Raw genomic sequence first — 17,053 nt, forward strand, 5'->3', positions numbered from 1 at the left:
AAAACAAGAGAAATATGGTCTCTTTTCTTGGTTCCTGTTAGAACACATGCAGCAGAATTCTGCACCAGTTGGAGAGACCTAAGAGATTTGTTGGGGCAGCGGAATAATAGGGAGTTACAGTAATCCAGCCTAGAAGTAACACCTACGTGTACTTATTTTACAGCATCTGTTTGGGACAGGATAGGTCTCATTTTTGCGGTGTTACATAAGTGAAAGAAAGCAGTCCTTGATGTCTCCTTTGTATCATATCGGAGGCAAAAGAATTTTCTTGATTGAATAAAACTCAGAGGTGAAATTATATCCTTAGAAAAGGAGTTTCTGGGGTGTTTTGGGCCAAGAACAATGACTTCAGTTTTGTCTGAATTTAACATCAAGAAATTATGGCACATACAGGGTTTTATGTCCTTAAGACATGTTTAAAGTCTACATAATTGATCAGTTTCATGTTGTTTTATAGATAGATAGAGTTGCATATCATCAGCATAACAATGGAAATTTAAGAGGGATTTCTAATAATGTTGCCCAGGGGAAGCATATATAAAGCAAAATTGATTGGTCCAAGCAAAGAGCCTTGTGGCACTCCGAAGCAGACCTCAGTATGCACAGAGGATTAATCATTGATGTGAACAAACTGGGAACGATCTGATAAGTATAATTTAAACCAGCTTAGTACTGTTCCTTTGAGGCCAGTTAAGTATTTCAGTCTGTGCAGTAAGATTTGATGGTCAATGGTGTGAAATGCGGCACTGAGATCACTGTTCTCAACCTGGAAAACCTGATATATAATAACAGAAGACATACATTGTTGGAATTGTTTTTTAAGTCTCCAAAAAGACACCACAGTTCAAGGCTTGATTATGTTGAATGGTTGTATTGGTCTGCACAATCCACAACAAAAAAGAAAAACAATACATAGGATACTATGTTAAATTTTCACCGCTTGTAATAAATACAAACATGTGCGGGTAAATTATAAGATATCAGCATTGGAAATGTTTTAGATAAAGATGTAGAAAGTGTCATAATCAACCAGATGTGCTAGTGGCCTTTACAGCATTATATCAGTCATTTCTGTTTTAGTGAAACTACCAGTTAGAAATCAGGTAAATAGTGTTAACCACTCTAACTTAAAGGCCCATTCAAAATTAAATTCCTGCTGTTATGCCTGGGCCAACAGCAAGCTGAAGGTCCCCATCAGAACCTGAGTGATGAATGCAAGGTAACCAGCACAAGGGAGGCGCTGCAAAAACCTTGAGTCCGAAAGTGGAGGGCAGCAGAGGCTGGCCTCAATGGCAACACAACGCAGTCTCAACAAGGCACTGGGAAAAAACAGAAATTTTAAGGGTAGCAATCATTTTCAGAATTCATGCATTTCATTCCTGTGGTCTAAAACAGCCCGTCATATGAGTGAAAATGATCAATGCTCTCCCAAATAAAAAACTGGAGTGATAAACTCAAAGTTGTGATGTCATAGGTTATAAAGTCTGGACCTGCTCCACAGACAGTTGATTGGGAAAAATGTTGTAGATGACACTGAGGGCAGCCTGGGGAATGTTGTGAGTACATTTTCTGTATCAGAACAAAGAACACTACAACACAATAAAGCAGGCATGTCAAACTGGTCCACAGGGGGGCCGGTGTGGCTGCAGGTTTTGTTTCCAACCAAGTAGCAGCACACCAGACTTGACTCATTTAATCAACTGATCTCCGTCTTCAGACAGTTGATTGGTCAAACTGTGTGCTCTTGGTTGGTTGGCACAAAAACCTGCAGCCACACCGGCCCCCCTGTGGACCAGTTTGACATGCCTGCAATAAAGCTTACTTTGGGTATAAAAAAAGAAAAGAAAACATTCTTTTGGTTTACAAAATGCAGCTCCCATTTATTTGCTATGGAGCAGCTCAGACTTTAACGGGTTTGAGACTTACTGCTCTGGTTTCTGGCTTTGAGAGAGAGTAGCTTATGTTCATAAATATGGAATATGGAAATATGATATTGGAATTCTCAGCTTAGGCAGTGTTCCCCTTTAAACCTTTGCTGTATTGTCAAGGGACTTACCCCACTTAAAATTATGTTTGCTTTCATTCAATAATGTAGTAGCATCTTTATATCTTAACTATAAGGAGTGCTGTCCAGCATTCTGACAGCATTCCAGTATTTTTAAAGAAAATGTTAATACTGGCCTGAAGAGTGTCTGCAGGCTCCTCTTTCAGACAACAAACTTGCAAGATAAAGCATCCTGCGAGGCTAAATCCAGGGTAAGAAAATTGCAAAAAATGTTCTGCATCTCTTGACGTTTATTGCTCTGAGCACATGTTGACAATTAAAGTTAACTCAGATGAATGTATCAACATTTTTATTCACTCCTCTCTAATTCTTTATATCTATGGAGGCGAGAAAATGTTTAAACAGATTTTGCCACAACAATCAACATAAACCATTAAAAAAGGAATGGGAATACAGGATGCTGCAAAGACCTGTGAGTGAAATTAAAGTATATACCACCAGACTAAATTTCTATGATCGTGAATATTGTGGAAAAACTTAAAAAAAATTTTTTTTTTACTATTATTGTTTTTGTATATAAGGAGGGAGTAGTATATTAATGGGATACTCCCTCAATGTAGGCTGTCAAAATTGTAAGTCTCCGACAAAGCATAGCTGTTTTCCTATACTTTAAAATGCTTCATCTGATTGACAGGAGACATTTAGCTGTTGTCACTGGTGAACTAGTACTCATAATGAGTAGATTGCTTATTTAGATACTTTGTAAAAGAGGCACTCTGCCAATTTTACACACAAATACAATTTATATTATATTTGTTCAGTAGCACTTGCAGTGTGTGCAGTGTGTGACAAGGGGCATGTTAAATAGGCTGCTGTTTAAATGTCAGTACAACACTTCCAGCACATTATAAAAAGAAGTGATTAAAAACATTTGTGAAAGGTTCAGAAACACACTCTTATTTGGATCAGAGATATCTGAATTGGTTCTTGTTTCAATATAAATGGCCAACATTCAGGGTGCTTCCTTCTATGTGATGTATGCATTGTTGTCTTTCACCAGGCTTCATTGGAAAGATTACTCTTCAGATCCCTTTCTACCGGCCTCACAGTGACCCATGGGTCATCTCCATGTCCCAGCTTAACCTAATCATTGGACCTGCCCAGCTGCAGGAATATGATGAAGAGAAGGAGAACGAGGAAGAGAGAGAGCGCAAAACACGCCTCCTTAAAGCTCTGGAAGACAAATTTAAAGTAGGTGGATCAACACCATATATATTTAATGTGCTCTTTGTTTGTCCCACTACTGGTAGGGATACGAAAATAATAAAGTCCTTCCTCATTTTCATCCCTCAGCAATTAAGGTTCCTGATTTCTAATGAGTATTACAGTGTTAGAGTGACACTGAGGTAGCTACACATTTGTGCAGCTTATACTTTTTTTGTGCTTCATGTCAACACAATTGAGGTTATGTTTCCAAATGGTAATTTCTGGTATTCTCACTGTGATTTCAAATCTGATACAGAGAGTACTGGTGTCAGATTGTCTTCGTAGCAGCAGAGAGGCTTTACATGTCAAAACCATCAGATGCAAATAAGAGTCCCTAATTACCACTAAAGAAAATGGCCAGACTTATCGAAATTGAATCATGGAATTAAAATATGTAGCTTGGCCTTCTTGTTCTAATGTTTGCTGCCTCTTGTACCTTGTTCATTGTCTTATATTCTAGTTCTTTGTAGTTGTTGTTGACAGCATGTATGTATGTATTATATTTTGGAATGTGATTGGTTCTTCCAGAGTGAGTGTGAACAGAGAGGAGAGTCTTACTGGTACTCTGTCACAGCCTCAGTGGTCACCAGGATTGTGGAAAACATTGAGGTAAGCCTTCCAACATTAGATACTAGACCTGGGACTGTATCATAAACAACAAGAGTATTCTGCATCAGTTCAAACAATACCCCTTGTTATTTATATACTAAGATGTCCATTCCATTTTTGTAATCACTAGGTAGACTTAATATTAGAGACAGCTATCAGTATAACATAGTACAATTAAACACCAAAGTACATCCTCTAAAGTCATGTCAAGTCAATTTTATTTATAAAGCCCATTATCACAAATCACAGTTTGCCTCAGAGGGCTTTACAGCATACGACATTCCTCTGTCCTTGGCACCTTACATCGACCAAGGAAAAAGTCCCCACAAAAAAACATTATAAGAGAGGGAAAAAAGGTAGAAACCTCAGGAAGAGCCACTGAGGAGGGATCTTTCTTCCAGGACGGACAGATGTGCAATAGAGGCAAGCCTGAACAGTCTCTGTCCTCCCGGAAACAGTTTGAACACAAGCTGAAGATTCTAACCTTCATGAAAGTATGTTTTATTGCAGAGCTGTTGTATTACACTTGTCACAAATTGACTTAAAAGGGCAGACAAAAAGTAAGACTTGTGTTTCAATAAGCAAAGGCATATGATTAGCAAAACTGACAAAACAGCAAATGCATTTTGTGTTTACATCAGTGGTATCTCTAGTGTGAGATGTGCATGGGATTAAGAATGATGGGTGGATATCGTACAGGACATAAAATATAAGAATGTCATGCAAAAATTGAACCAGTAAGGGCATTAATTGCCACAGACAGATGGCAGGACATTGGACTGATTAATATACATACACACATCCACACACACACACACACACACACACACACACACACACATATTAATATTAATAGTATTATATAATTAATTAATACTAATAATTAGTCTTATTAATTCTGAGATGGTTTGTTGGGGCTCAAGTTTAAATGAGGTTACCTATTACCTATTAATTCTTACCTGTTGGTTTTGGAGTCATTGTGTTGTGAAATGAGTCGGACACTGGAGGGTAGCGCTGTTTAAACTAAAGGAGAGTACCACTGCAGGTATGTCCGGTTGAACCAGCTGTGCTGACACGGCAATTTAATTAGGTGACCAGGTAGCAGTTTTTTCTTTTGTTGTGTGTGATCCCTGGAGAGCAGATGAGAATCGACCCCCAGAAAGTAAATTAATTAAACTCTTGAATATATGTTCAAAAGAAGATAAATTAGAATTATAGATGAATGTAGGAAAATCTGGGAAAATTAGATTAATCTAAGTGACTTTCAAACAATTATCAACTATCTATTTTTATTACATATATTTAGCATTTAATAATGCAATCAGGACTACATTTATTAATATTGCTTATAATTAATTAAAATGTATCTATACACATATTTAACTATGAATGCAACACATTAGTTTTTAAATATTCAAATATTAAATTTATCATATATGCAACAACACACATAATATACATTTAACAATATTTTTAACATTCAATATATATAATTACTTATTATGATATCAGAAGTTTAACTTATTATATTTATAATTGTTTGAATAATTTAATATTTATCAAATCATGCAACCTAGTTTTAATACTAATAATTCAAAACAGAAATTGCATCAGTATTTCTCTCTTTGCATTTAAGTACAAAAGATGCACATAAATTAATTTAATAAATTACTCGTAATTCTTAACATAGCTAGACTGCAAAATAAACTTCCATTAACTGCATCATTATCTATCTTAGCATTAAATAAATAAAAACCCATAGCAGAATGGAAGTTTATGGTAGCTTTCAACCTGCGCTAAATAAACGATAAAGACGCTAAACAAGCAATAAAGCGTCATGCCACACTTCAATCAAAGCTTTCAAATACTAACCTCTACTGCTTAAGGCACTCAAAAGATGATACTTAGTGTCTCACATAATCAAATATATCACCAAACTTCACAGAAAATGCCACAATTGAACAAAATCAAACAGTCAATCAATTGTAACATACCAGTGGTGTCTCTGGGCTTGTCTTTTAATTGACTTTCTGAAGGTCCATTCTCATCCACACTTCAGCGATCGCACACAACAAAAGAAAAAACTGCTACCTGGTCACATAATTAAATTGCCGTATCAGCACAGCTGGTTCAACTGGACATACCTGCAGCAGCAAACTCCCTTAGATTAAACAGCGCTGCCCTCCGGTGTCCGACTCATTTCACAACACAGCACCTCCAGACCTACCAGGTAAGCGTCAATAGGTAACCTCATTTAAACTTGAGCCCCAACAAACCATCTCAGAATTAATAACTAATTAGTATTATTAGTATATATTTTAACAAAAACCAACACACACACAAACACACACACACATATGTGTGTGTATATATATATTAATCATTCTCTGGATTTAACTTGACACCTTCCACTTGACCTCCTGGTTACTGAACCCGAGGAGGTCATAACAATTTCAGGCTTTCAGCTGCTCCTCTATAGGAAGAAGAACAACCAGGGAAACACAACTGTGGAAGAAATTTTCATTGGAAGTCTTTTGGTTCCACTTTTGTTGACGTCAGGTTCCTGCTCTTTGATTGCTTTGATGGTTGGTACTGGGTAGCTGTCAAAAGTCATTCAGATGAACATCTCTCACAATTCCTCCTCCATCCTTGTTGACACTTACAACCCGGGCCAGCTTGTATTGTCCCCTCAAAGCATTTTGGTCAGCAAGCTAAACATTTCGCTCCTTTGTGTGCCACTTTTTCCTGATGAAGAGGTTTGGACCAGCGAATTGGCACCATTTCTTCCAAAACTTGCTGACCTCTGCCTGAATGATTTTGAGTCTCTAGTAAGGGTAGCCTTCAAAGTGGAAGTCGCCTGGGAGTGTTGGGACTGATGTTCTCGACACAGTCTTCTTGGCTTTGCATTCTTGCATCTATGGGTCTCTCATTTGCTAGGTTGGCTGCCATAAATAGAAATGTTTGGAACTCCCGCCGAGTCAAGGCTCTATCTCTCCGAGGTTACTTAGGGCCCGTTTTACTATTTTGACAGCAGCCTCCGCTTTCTTTGTGGAGAGTCTGCTGGATGGATTTTCCAAGACCATTTGGTCCCAAGTTTAGTAGCTTCCACTTCAAGGTCAGATTTTTTGAGTTTGTGCAGAAACTTAAGAAACTCCTCAAGAGCAGGTCTTGCTCCCACAAAATTTGTGCTGGGATCTGACAGTTTTTGGGGGTGTCATCTCAGTGATGTGAATCTTTTGTAGGCTAGAAGAAAAGCTTTGGATGACTGGTCACTAACAACATCAGTTTAAATGGCTCTTGAAGCCATTCAGCAGAATACTACTCCCCAGACTTTGAGTTTGACTCTCTTTTTCACCTCATCCCTCACCTCATAAGGTCCGGACAGATCAACAGATGTGAATTGAAATGGAGCAACAGGGCATGCGCGTTAAGGTGGAAGGTCACTCATGATTTATTGTCATTGCTTAGTTCTTGCTTTCCTGCAGATAACACACTTGTTCACAACTTTCTTGGCAAGTCTTCGACCTTTGATTACCCAGTCATTTTTCCTCATTCTGAGGAGAGTTCCAGAAATGCCTTCATGGTTTGCTTTGTGAGCTTCATGTGCCAGCAGTATCGACAACCATGCTTCACACGGTAAGATTGGCACTCCACTTGACACTGTCTTGTCCTCACTAAACATTTGGATTCTGCCTCCACACATTAAGAGCCCAGTGTTTCCTTCTTTGTACACTACTAACCTGTTGAGGGTAGTGTTTGGGATAGTTATTCCTTCTTGAGCTGAAAAAAAGAGGTCTCTGAGTGCATCCTGGCATTCTCCAACTGTCAGCACAGTTTCTTTTGGTGACAAAGCCTCCCACTTTGGTTAATCAGGCCCATGCCAACTCTTACTTATATAATTAAGGTTAAAAAAATCTTTTCTTTTTCCAGTTTGTATCTTTCAACTACTGCGTTCCATATTCAGATTGTAGTTTTAGTTATTAGATCTAATTGATTACCTAATTTGCCCAATAATCTTTTGTGTGTTATTAAATTTCATACTTCTATGTCCTTCGTCCCCATTTCTAAACTTTTCCATCTCGCAATATATCCGTCCTTGCACCAATATATCAAAGGTCTGATCTGTGCAACATAAAAATATTCCTTGAGGCTTGGTAAAGCCAGACCTCCTTTATCTTTAGGGAGCTGCAGAGTTTTGTATCTGATCCTGGGTTTCTTTCCTCCCCATATAAACCCCGACATCCACTTATCCCATTCTATAAATTGTTTTTGTGGGATCAAGACTGGAAGGGACTGAAACAGGGTATAAAAGCCCTGGTAAAATATTTACCTTAATTATCTCTATCTTTGAGCTGAAATCCAAACTAATAAGTGACAATCTCTCCAAATCTTCTCTTATTTCTTGATTTATTTTCGTGTAATTTGCATCATATAACTTATCTATTCTTTTTCTGATATTTATATATATATTATATATATATGTATTTATATAATTTTCGTTCCACATGAGCTTGTATGTCTCCCTCGTCTCTTGTAATGGAGAGTAATTTCTTGACAAAAACTGTGTTTTTGTGACATTAATTTTGTATCCCGAGTATCTTCCATAATTCTCTAATAATCTCATTAATTTTGGAAAGCTATCATTAGGTTGTTCCAAAAAGATTAAAATATCATCCGCGAATAACCCTATCTTATGTTCCCCCCCTTCTATCTTCACCCCTCTTACTTCCTCTTTCTGCCTAATCATCTGAGCTAAGGGTTCAATAAACAATGCGAAGAGACTGGGTGAAAGGCAACATCCCAGTCTTGTCCCACTTTACCATTTATTTTTATCCTTGCCATTGGTTCCTGATATATTGATCTAATGCAATTCACAGATTCTTCATTAAATCTAATATTTTAAATACCTTGTACAGAAATATCCAATTTACGCTATCAAAAGCCTTTTTTGCATCTACACTTACAAAAAATTGCACTTTCTCCTGTACTTTGCATATGTTCTATGACATGTAAACACCTTCTTATGTTATCTTGTGTTTGTCTTTCTTTAATAAAAACCAGTCTGATCTTCGTCAATCAAATCCTGCATAAATTCCTCTAATCTCTTTGCTATGATGGAGGTATAAAGTTTGTAGTCCACATTTAAGACCGATATTGGTCTATAATTACAACAATCTTTTTGTTTTTCCCTTCCTTTGGAATAACAGAGATGATAGCCTCTTTCCATGAGGAAGGAATCCTGCCTGTAATGAGTCAAATAGTAGTAGAATTAACTCCTTGTTGAAGGTTTTATAGAAGGAGGCCCCCAGTCCATCAGCTCCCGGTGATTTCCCCGATTTAGCCCGACTAATTGCCTTTTCTATCTCTTCTACTGTTATTTCTGAAGTAAACATCATATTTTGTTTTGAAGTCGTCTTCCCCTTCAGTGGTAGATTGTGTGTATAATTTACTGTAATATTCCTCAAATACCTTTTCTGTTAGTTAAAACTTTACCTATTTTTTTGGACATTAATATTCAATGACACCACCATTGTATTGCATTACATTGCATTGTTTTTATTCCTCGAAATGGTTCTAACCTCCTCCACTGTAATATTAAGTGATTTGGAGTAGACCAGAAATGAGCCCCTCCAATCATGCTAGACAGTCCAACAGACAATAGTTCGTTAATGTCCCCTGTCGATTCTTATGTAATCCTTTGATAGAGAAGTCTTGTACTTGAGGAGGAGGGGGGTGGTTTTAAAACTCCCCACAATAAGTCTAACCCAACAAAGCCCTTCCGTTGTAGTAAAAAAAGTCCATAGGTTGGCAGTTGAGATATATGACACCAAAATAAAATAAAATAAAAATTGGGCCTAAGACTATAAATCAAATCATCTCCTTGTAAATAACTTCTTTTTCCAGATGTAATGACTCTGATTACTCATCCAACTTCTGTACAGATTTTAACTTAAAAACAGGAAAGTTAATTCCTCTTGATTTCCTGGGGATCCACCCCCCCTCCCTCCTTGCATCCAGATCTCCATTGACCTTTTCTCCCTTGTTTATTTATCTTTTAAACTCTTGCAGCTTTTCTTTTGCTCGGTTTCCTATGTCTTGGCTGAATTCCTCTGAAGCAGCATCTTCCACGTTTGTCCCCTGCCTCTCTCCGACGTGGTGCCATGGTGATGCGCTCCGGATTCTCTCCTCCAGGGAGGGTCCACTGTCACGCCTCTCCTGTATCTCCAGCCCTCTTCTCCTCATGTCTCGTGCTGCATCTTCAGCATTGTTGTAGATCTTGGGCCCATCTGACCAGTGAATTCTTATTCTGCTCAGTGGCGTCTGGAAGCCAATGTTTTTATCTTTCCGAGTCTTCTTAATCTCAGTGTAGGATTTATGTTTCCTTATGGTGATAGGGAAACATAAATCGTTGGGATAGTCATGGTCAAAAAATGTCTGTCTCCCATCAACTTTTATTTTCTTTTTCCATGCTTTAGCCAGAATGTTTTCTTTGGTCTCATATTTCAGAAAATTGACCACTATGGATCTTGGAGTTGCCCCCGGTAGTTGTTTCTTTCCGAGGCTTCTGTGTGCCTGTTGTATGTGTAGTTCAGTTCCCTCCGGTAATGTGAGTTCCCGGCGTAAAAGTCCATCCACCAATTCTGGCACAGATTCATTGTCCTGTTCAGCCACATTATAAATTCGCACATTACAGCGTCTTCTGTGTCCTTCCACTTCCATCAGCTTTTCTTGTAGATTCATTTGATGTTTTAAGAGAGTTAGGACAGCTTCTTTCGCTTCCATGTTCCACTCAAATTCTAGAGCATCTATATGTGTTAACCCTGTGATGGTCTGACCTGTCGAGGGTGTACCCTGTCTCTTGCCCAATGACAGATGAGGACAGGCTCCAGCCTCCTGTGATCCTTAAGAGGACAAGTGGTTACAATGGAGGAATGAATGTTGTGGTCTTGCGCTGTCTGCTTGTGATTGAATTTTAGTGCGTTTCCTCCATTTTTCCATGTGCTGCCACGACCTCTGGATACCTGGACTTGGGGAGATTCTGATTCTCTCAATCACAGGCACACATATTCTTTTTGCTTCCCATGTTTGCAGTGACAAATGCCCTTCCATGATACTGGGCTCCTCTCCCACATCCAGCAGTTTGAAAGCCATTTTTCACCTCCACTGTGTATCTGTCTTGAAGGTCAGGACTTGAGAACACCACTCAGTCGTATTGTGTCCTCAGGCTGGGCTTGGGGACTCCCAGGCTCAGTCGGACCCTGGTCGATACAACTAGATTGTTGAGGTTGGTGCTACATGGCCAGAGAAAACAGAAAGAAAGGGCTGTGGCATTTGCTTTTGCTCAAGGGGTAGAAAACCTACAACTACCAGAGTGCATTGCATTGGACAAAAAAAAAAAAAAATCACTCCCACTGTTGGATGTAATGCAAGTTGCTTATCCGAAAAACAATCTCATAGTACACTTCGTCTTACAAAATTCACATTAAAAAGTTTGTAACTTAGAAAGACATCCACTTGATTTCATTCATTTAGACTGCTGCTCTTGTGATACATTTTTTGAGGGATCAAGGACTGTAGAATTTGTCTCCCATGGGATGTGTACTATGAAGGGATCTTTTACTGGTTATTAAAAACACAAGGAATAATTCTAATTACAGCAAGTTAACTGTAGCTGGTTTCTTAAGGTTCCGCAAAATTGTTTGTATTCTTTTTCCCTTTGTTAGAGTTAAGATGTTAGAGTAAGTTCTATGTGTCGCTATATAATCATGCTGATGTTTTATTTGTCTTGCTAGATATTTTTTTGTTGTATTTTTATGTTGATGAGTATTTATTTTTGTGTATTTATTATTATTTATTTTATTGTTTTGTCTCTTTCAAGCACACACCAAGTCACATTCCAATTAGAGTTTTATCCAAATGGTAATAATATATTAAATCCTGTGTGTTCAAATAGATCTGACTATTGTTGTAAGACAGACTTGAAAAATTATGAACAAAACTTTAGATCAAGGTGTACCCAATAACAGGGCAACTGAGTGTTTATGATACTGTACAACAGCATAGGCATGATTTGAACCCATACGAACACTTTGAAAAATAATACTTGAAGAGGTAAATGCCTTCAAATAACAGCACAGTAATTCTTTCCAACACTGCAGCCAGCCTGACCCAAGGCCAGGCACTTGTTATTGTTGAGCTACAGACTTAACTTTGGTTGGTAACTTTTCTGGCTTATTTGTAGTTGAAGATCCAAGATGTGCATCTTAGATTTGAGGATGACTTCTCCAGCCCGGAAAAACCCTTTTCCTTTGGGGTTTGCATCAACAACGTTGCAGCTCAGAACCCATCCAGAGAGGCGGTAAGTGTTCACTCAAAAGTAATAATGTGAAATCACACTTAATTTCTTTTTCATGTAGGCTTTTAGCGGATAAAGAAAATTTTATTTATTTTTTTGATAACTTTGTCACTTATGTTTATAAGATCTGGAAGTCAATGTGATCTTTATATTGTAGTTAATACAGGTTTACCACAGGTTTTAACAATTGAAGATCATAGGATTTCCTTTGTTGTTGCAGGTTCAGAAGCTTCTCCGACAAAAGCAACTGGAGATTCAAGACTTCAGTGTCTACTGGGATACAGAGTGTGAAATGCTGGGAAAGCTGCCTGCCAATCAGATCCAGGTCAGACACTTAGTGACCCTTAGCTGTTACGAGTCAGCTTACTGGAGACAGTGTGTGAGCTTAGTTTTAGTTTGGTACTGGGTCGCTGCTACTAGCTATTCAGTCCTTGTAAAACCAGAAACCCCATTTCCACCAAAAACTTTAGTTATAGTACCTTTAGAACCAAAAGTCCCCCCTACAGACACGCACCTGGACCACAGATCTGTTTAGTGTTTCTACCGTAGACAGTACTCTTAAATGTAGGAGGGGCTGGTTTTCACTCGCAGATCTGTCCAGCTCTCTCTGTATTTCTTCTTCACTGGTGATACAGAGGTGAAGTCTGCACCTTGTTTATCATCCGTGTAACAGGTTGCACCCTGACATATTTAGAATAAAAAAGAACAGGCTGGAGTGAGAGTCTCTCTCAATGGGTTATTACCGAGTCCCTGTCAGGCAGTTTTGTGCCGTCAGAGCGCATTGAAATGACACTCCACAATTTTTTTTCTCTGAGTGAGGATTAGAGTGTATGACGATTGAAATTCATGTACACTTTTTAAACGCTTAAGATCCAGTCCCTACTAAAGTGCTTGTCATTGAAGAGAAACAATAAAACTAATGGACAGGATTGTAATAGTCACATTTAAGGTTTGTTGATTGATTCACATTGTCAACTCAAGCGTTGAGTAGCACTATGAGGAAATGTTCCACCTTCTGCTGGCCGCCAGCACAAAGATAGAAATTATTTTTTCCTCAGTCTATAGAGGTAGAAGACATCCTTTCATTTTGTAGTTATAGTTTACAAATTTTTGAAAATCTTGCCACAGTTACAACACTTAACATAAGCTTCAAAACCAGCTACAACTCAGACCTGTGCAAGAGAGACGGTTCTCTTTTGACCAGTCAACAAACTGCTGTGTTTCTTGCTCCACCTCTTAGTATCTGAGCAGTGTACTAGGTACCCTAACAGACAGGTGATGAAAAATGGGGACGGTGTTTATTGGTACTATCCACAGCTTTTCAAAATGGAAATGTGGAAATAACCAACTCCATTTTGTACCAAACGGGAAACAAGGTTAGTGGGAGCTGAGTATGCATACTAGGCTCAAAGTCATGTGTCCAGTAGGAGACCTCAAAAGTGCACCTCTGCTTTTTGCAGATGGTGTGCTTCTTTAACACACAATGACCTCGAGAATGCACTGGCTGTTTATAGTCGAACACGAAGCAATCGGGGTGAGAGTCAGATCCTTCAAGTCTGAGGCCATGGTTCTCTACTGGAAAACAGTGGATTGCATTGCCTGGGTTGGGAGAGACTTACTGCCCCAAGCAAAGGAGTTAAAGTATCTCAGGGTCTTGTTCACGAGTCAGTGTAAAATGGAGCATGCGATGAATAGGTAGTTTGGTGCGGCGTCTGTCGTGTTAAACAGGGACCTGAGTCAGGAACCAAAACTTTTGATTTACCGGTTCATCGTCCCAGCTCTGACCTATGGTCATAAGCTTTGGGTAGTGAACGAAAGAATGTGATTGTGAATACAACCAACTGAAATAAATGTACCCATATGACATAAATTCAAACATTACGGAAGAGTCAGTTTAGTCATATTTAATTATGTTATGCCTAACCATGCCTGGTGATTTTCAGTAATCAATGATATCATAAATGACAAAAGAGAGGCTGCTTCGTGGACCACTTGTACTTTAAGAGCTGTGGATCCATGCTCTAGAATGATCTGCACTGCAAGAGATAAAGTTGCCCAGGAGTATTCTGTATTGCAATTGTACAGGATGCGATGACGCAGTGTATGCAGAGCCGTGAGCATCAGTACATCTTTGAACCAGTGTGTGCCTCCGTGCTGCTCAGAAGGAACACAACCAAGGAGGCTCTGAGATCTCGACACAGCCCACGGATTGAAGGCCAAGTTCAGCTGGAGCCCATGTCTTTACGCTTGTCACAGGTCTGTATTAACACCTTTTGCCTTCGCTAGCAGCAATGGAAGATGACGCTAAAATCTCTGAGTGTTTCAAGTCACCACGCTGAAATTTCTAAAGGTCAAAAGATTTTGTGGATTTTATATCTCCAAACATATTGCTGTGTAAAACTAATCTGTAAAAGAATCTGTTTCAAAATGAAATGGTAAACAATCTATACTTTAATACTTTTAACCAGTTGAACTGTAGGCTATCTGTGTATTTCTTTTGTGTGTTCCAGCCTGGCAGCTCTGGCCATTGCTGGCCGTTTTACAGAGTCAGCTAATCACCTTATATATAGGTTTCTCATCATTATTTAGCCAAATTGTAATTATTCCCAGACACTTGGCTTTGGAATCTGTGCTCATATTCAACCATGTTGAAAACAAAACAGAAACTTTACAAGTATTATGAAGTACAAAGTTTTAATTATTTATAGACATTATTGTATAATCAAATAACCAGTAGACAAACATCTCAGTCAATCCAGTTGTTTGAAGGTTCAGTGTCAGATTTCAATTTTTCGGGCAGAGCCCATGTTTGGTAAAAGGTAAATGGACAAGCACTTTTCTAATGTTCCAAGTCATTCGACCACTTTTGAAACAGGTTCACATTGCAATTTTTGATCATATGTGAATTTTCTCATCTGCTCCTGTTTTTAATTTGTTGCTGACCCAAGCACTTTCCTCTTTGTTGAGCTGTTTTGATACAGTTGTTTTTTCCGTTTAGCCTTTTTAAAATGCTGTCAGTTGCATGCTAATACTTACACTTAAATTCCTCCAGCAGCTGAGAAGGTATAACCCTATTGTTTCCTGGTAGGCTTTTTTTTAAAGATAAGTTCACATTTTAAAGTCTAACCTAAAACAATACCAGCATGCCTATATGTACAGTGACAATGTCATTGGTCACTGTATTTGTTCTACTGTCCATACCTGCCCTAAAGGAATCCTTTTAATGTAATTTCAGTATAAGTATAGTGAGGGAACACACTCATTATTTAGTACAAAAACACACCAGCAGAGTAGAATAGAAATTAATCAGTGAGAAACAGTGATTGAAAGCAGTATCAGTGTCAAAATGATTTCACCCCTCCACTTTGTCTTTTACTGGCCTTTATTGGTGAGTGTTGAACATGAGCAGATGGATAACTAGGATAGGAAAAATAGGGAGGAATAAAACGGAAATGGAGACCACCTTCCAATAGGATCACACTAGGTGGGATATCGTGATCCATGACTTATGGTAAATGTGGAACAGGGGTGTAGGACCAGTGACCCCTTCCCTACTTCCTACCCCTATACTTCCACGACTGTTGCTCATCCATCTTCAAAATCGGCCTTCATTTCGATCTCAACTACACATCTGTGCACTACCAACACACACTACCAACAACCTACATACCTACGAACCTAACCACCTACCGATGCAATGATGACACACACACACACACACACATCCACACCCACACGCACACACACATGGTAAAAATAATGCCACACATAAGGACTGGTAAATCCTGATATAACAATATATGTATGAGTTTGAGTGTGTGGTTGTATTGGTCATAGATCATATCTACAGTGTCTGGTTTTTACAGGGCAGTTTAATTTCACATTCTTCTAAACCATCTGTGTTTTGTTTGCCAATTATACAACAAGTAGATTCAACCAGACAATGTGACTGATGAACAAGACACTTAGAGTATGATCAGATGAGGCGCCTCACCTGGTAAAGCAGGTGCCCATGTACAAAGGCTACATGCCTGCTGCAGCATCCACAGGTTTGAGTCTGACCCTTTGCTGCTTGTCATCTCCTCTCTCTCTTCCCCCTTTCACTCTAAAAAAAATAATCTTCAAAAAAGGAATGATCAAATCAGCATGGCAGCACACCTAGCTCATCACTAAAATTATTATTGCGCCACTTCCACTGCAATGTTGTAACTCCCAGAGCTGAATCAAAAACCAGGAGGCTACAGTAATGATACAAGATGGATCAGGTAGTTTTATTTTTGTTCAAAATATATCAATAAAAGTGCTGTTAGACTGGTGCTAGACAGCCCCATTAATGATGTGGGCGCTTCCCAAGTGTGGGGTAAGCCTGAGAGGAAACAGTTGTGTGTTGTTTTTGAAAGACTAAATGACAAATATGAAATTGGGCAAAATATTTCATTAAATAAAATATATTGTTTAGTTTGGCACAGATGCATACATCTTTTTTTCAATAAATGTTGACTTTTGGATTTAACAACACTCTGGAGTCAAGTGTTGTTGGAAATATTTGGATCACAACAGCTGTGCTGTGATGAGTTGTTGACACAGTGATAATCTATAAAAATAGCCTACATGAGACGTTAGCCAACATAGTAGCTAAATCTGTCCGTGGAAAAATGATTTGCTTACAGCAGATATCTTAGCTAAAACAAGACTGAGCTACCAAAGCAGTTATGTGTTAATGTGTGTGCTTTTCATTCAGTTTGGGAAAACCCGCTGACTCAACAGGGACTAGAAATCTTCTGTGTGGCTTGCTTGTTACAAAGGGTCGGTCTGAT

The 17,053-nt window shown here is 38.6% G+C and overlaps 1 protein-coding gene across 6 annotated transcripts in view; it reads left to right on the forward strand.

The window, feature by feature from the left end:
- The window catches only part of vps13d (vacuolar protein sorting 13 homolog D), a 130,559-nt gene that overhangs the window by 17,285 nt on the left and 96,221 nt on the right, over positions 1 to 17,053 (forward strand). For all 6 annotated transcript variants that reach the window (XM_088082700.1, XM_088082699.1, XM_088082702.1 and 3 more), the window contains exons 4-8: positions 3,066 to 3,256; positions 3,800 to 3,880; positions 12,123 to 12,239; positions 12,457 to 12,561; positions 14,322 to 14,492. In XM_088082700.1, the coding sequence (XP_087938826.1) occupies positions 3,066 to 3,256; positions 3,800 to 3,880; positions 12,123 to 12,239; positions 12,457 to 12,561; positions 14,322 to 14,492 (665 nt within the window). The remainder of the gene's footprint in view (positions 1 to 3,065; positions 3,257 to 3,799; positions 3,881 to 12,122; positions 12,240 to 12,456; positions 12,562 to 14,321; positions 14,493 to 17,053) is intronic.

Source organism: Plectropomus leopardus, chromosome 9 (genome assembly GCF_026936395.1).
Source record: "Plectropomus leopardus strain MGB_pleo_1.0 chromosome 9, ASM2693639v1, whole genome shotgun sequence".
Lineage (NCBI taxonomy): Eukaryota > Metazoa > Chordata > Actinopteri > Perciformes > Serranidae > Plectropomus > Plectropomus leopardus.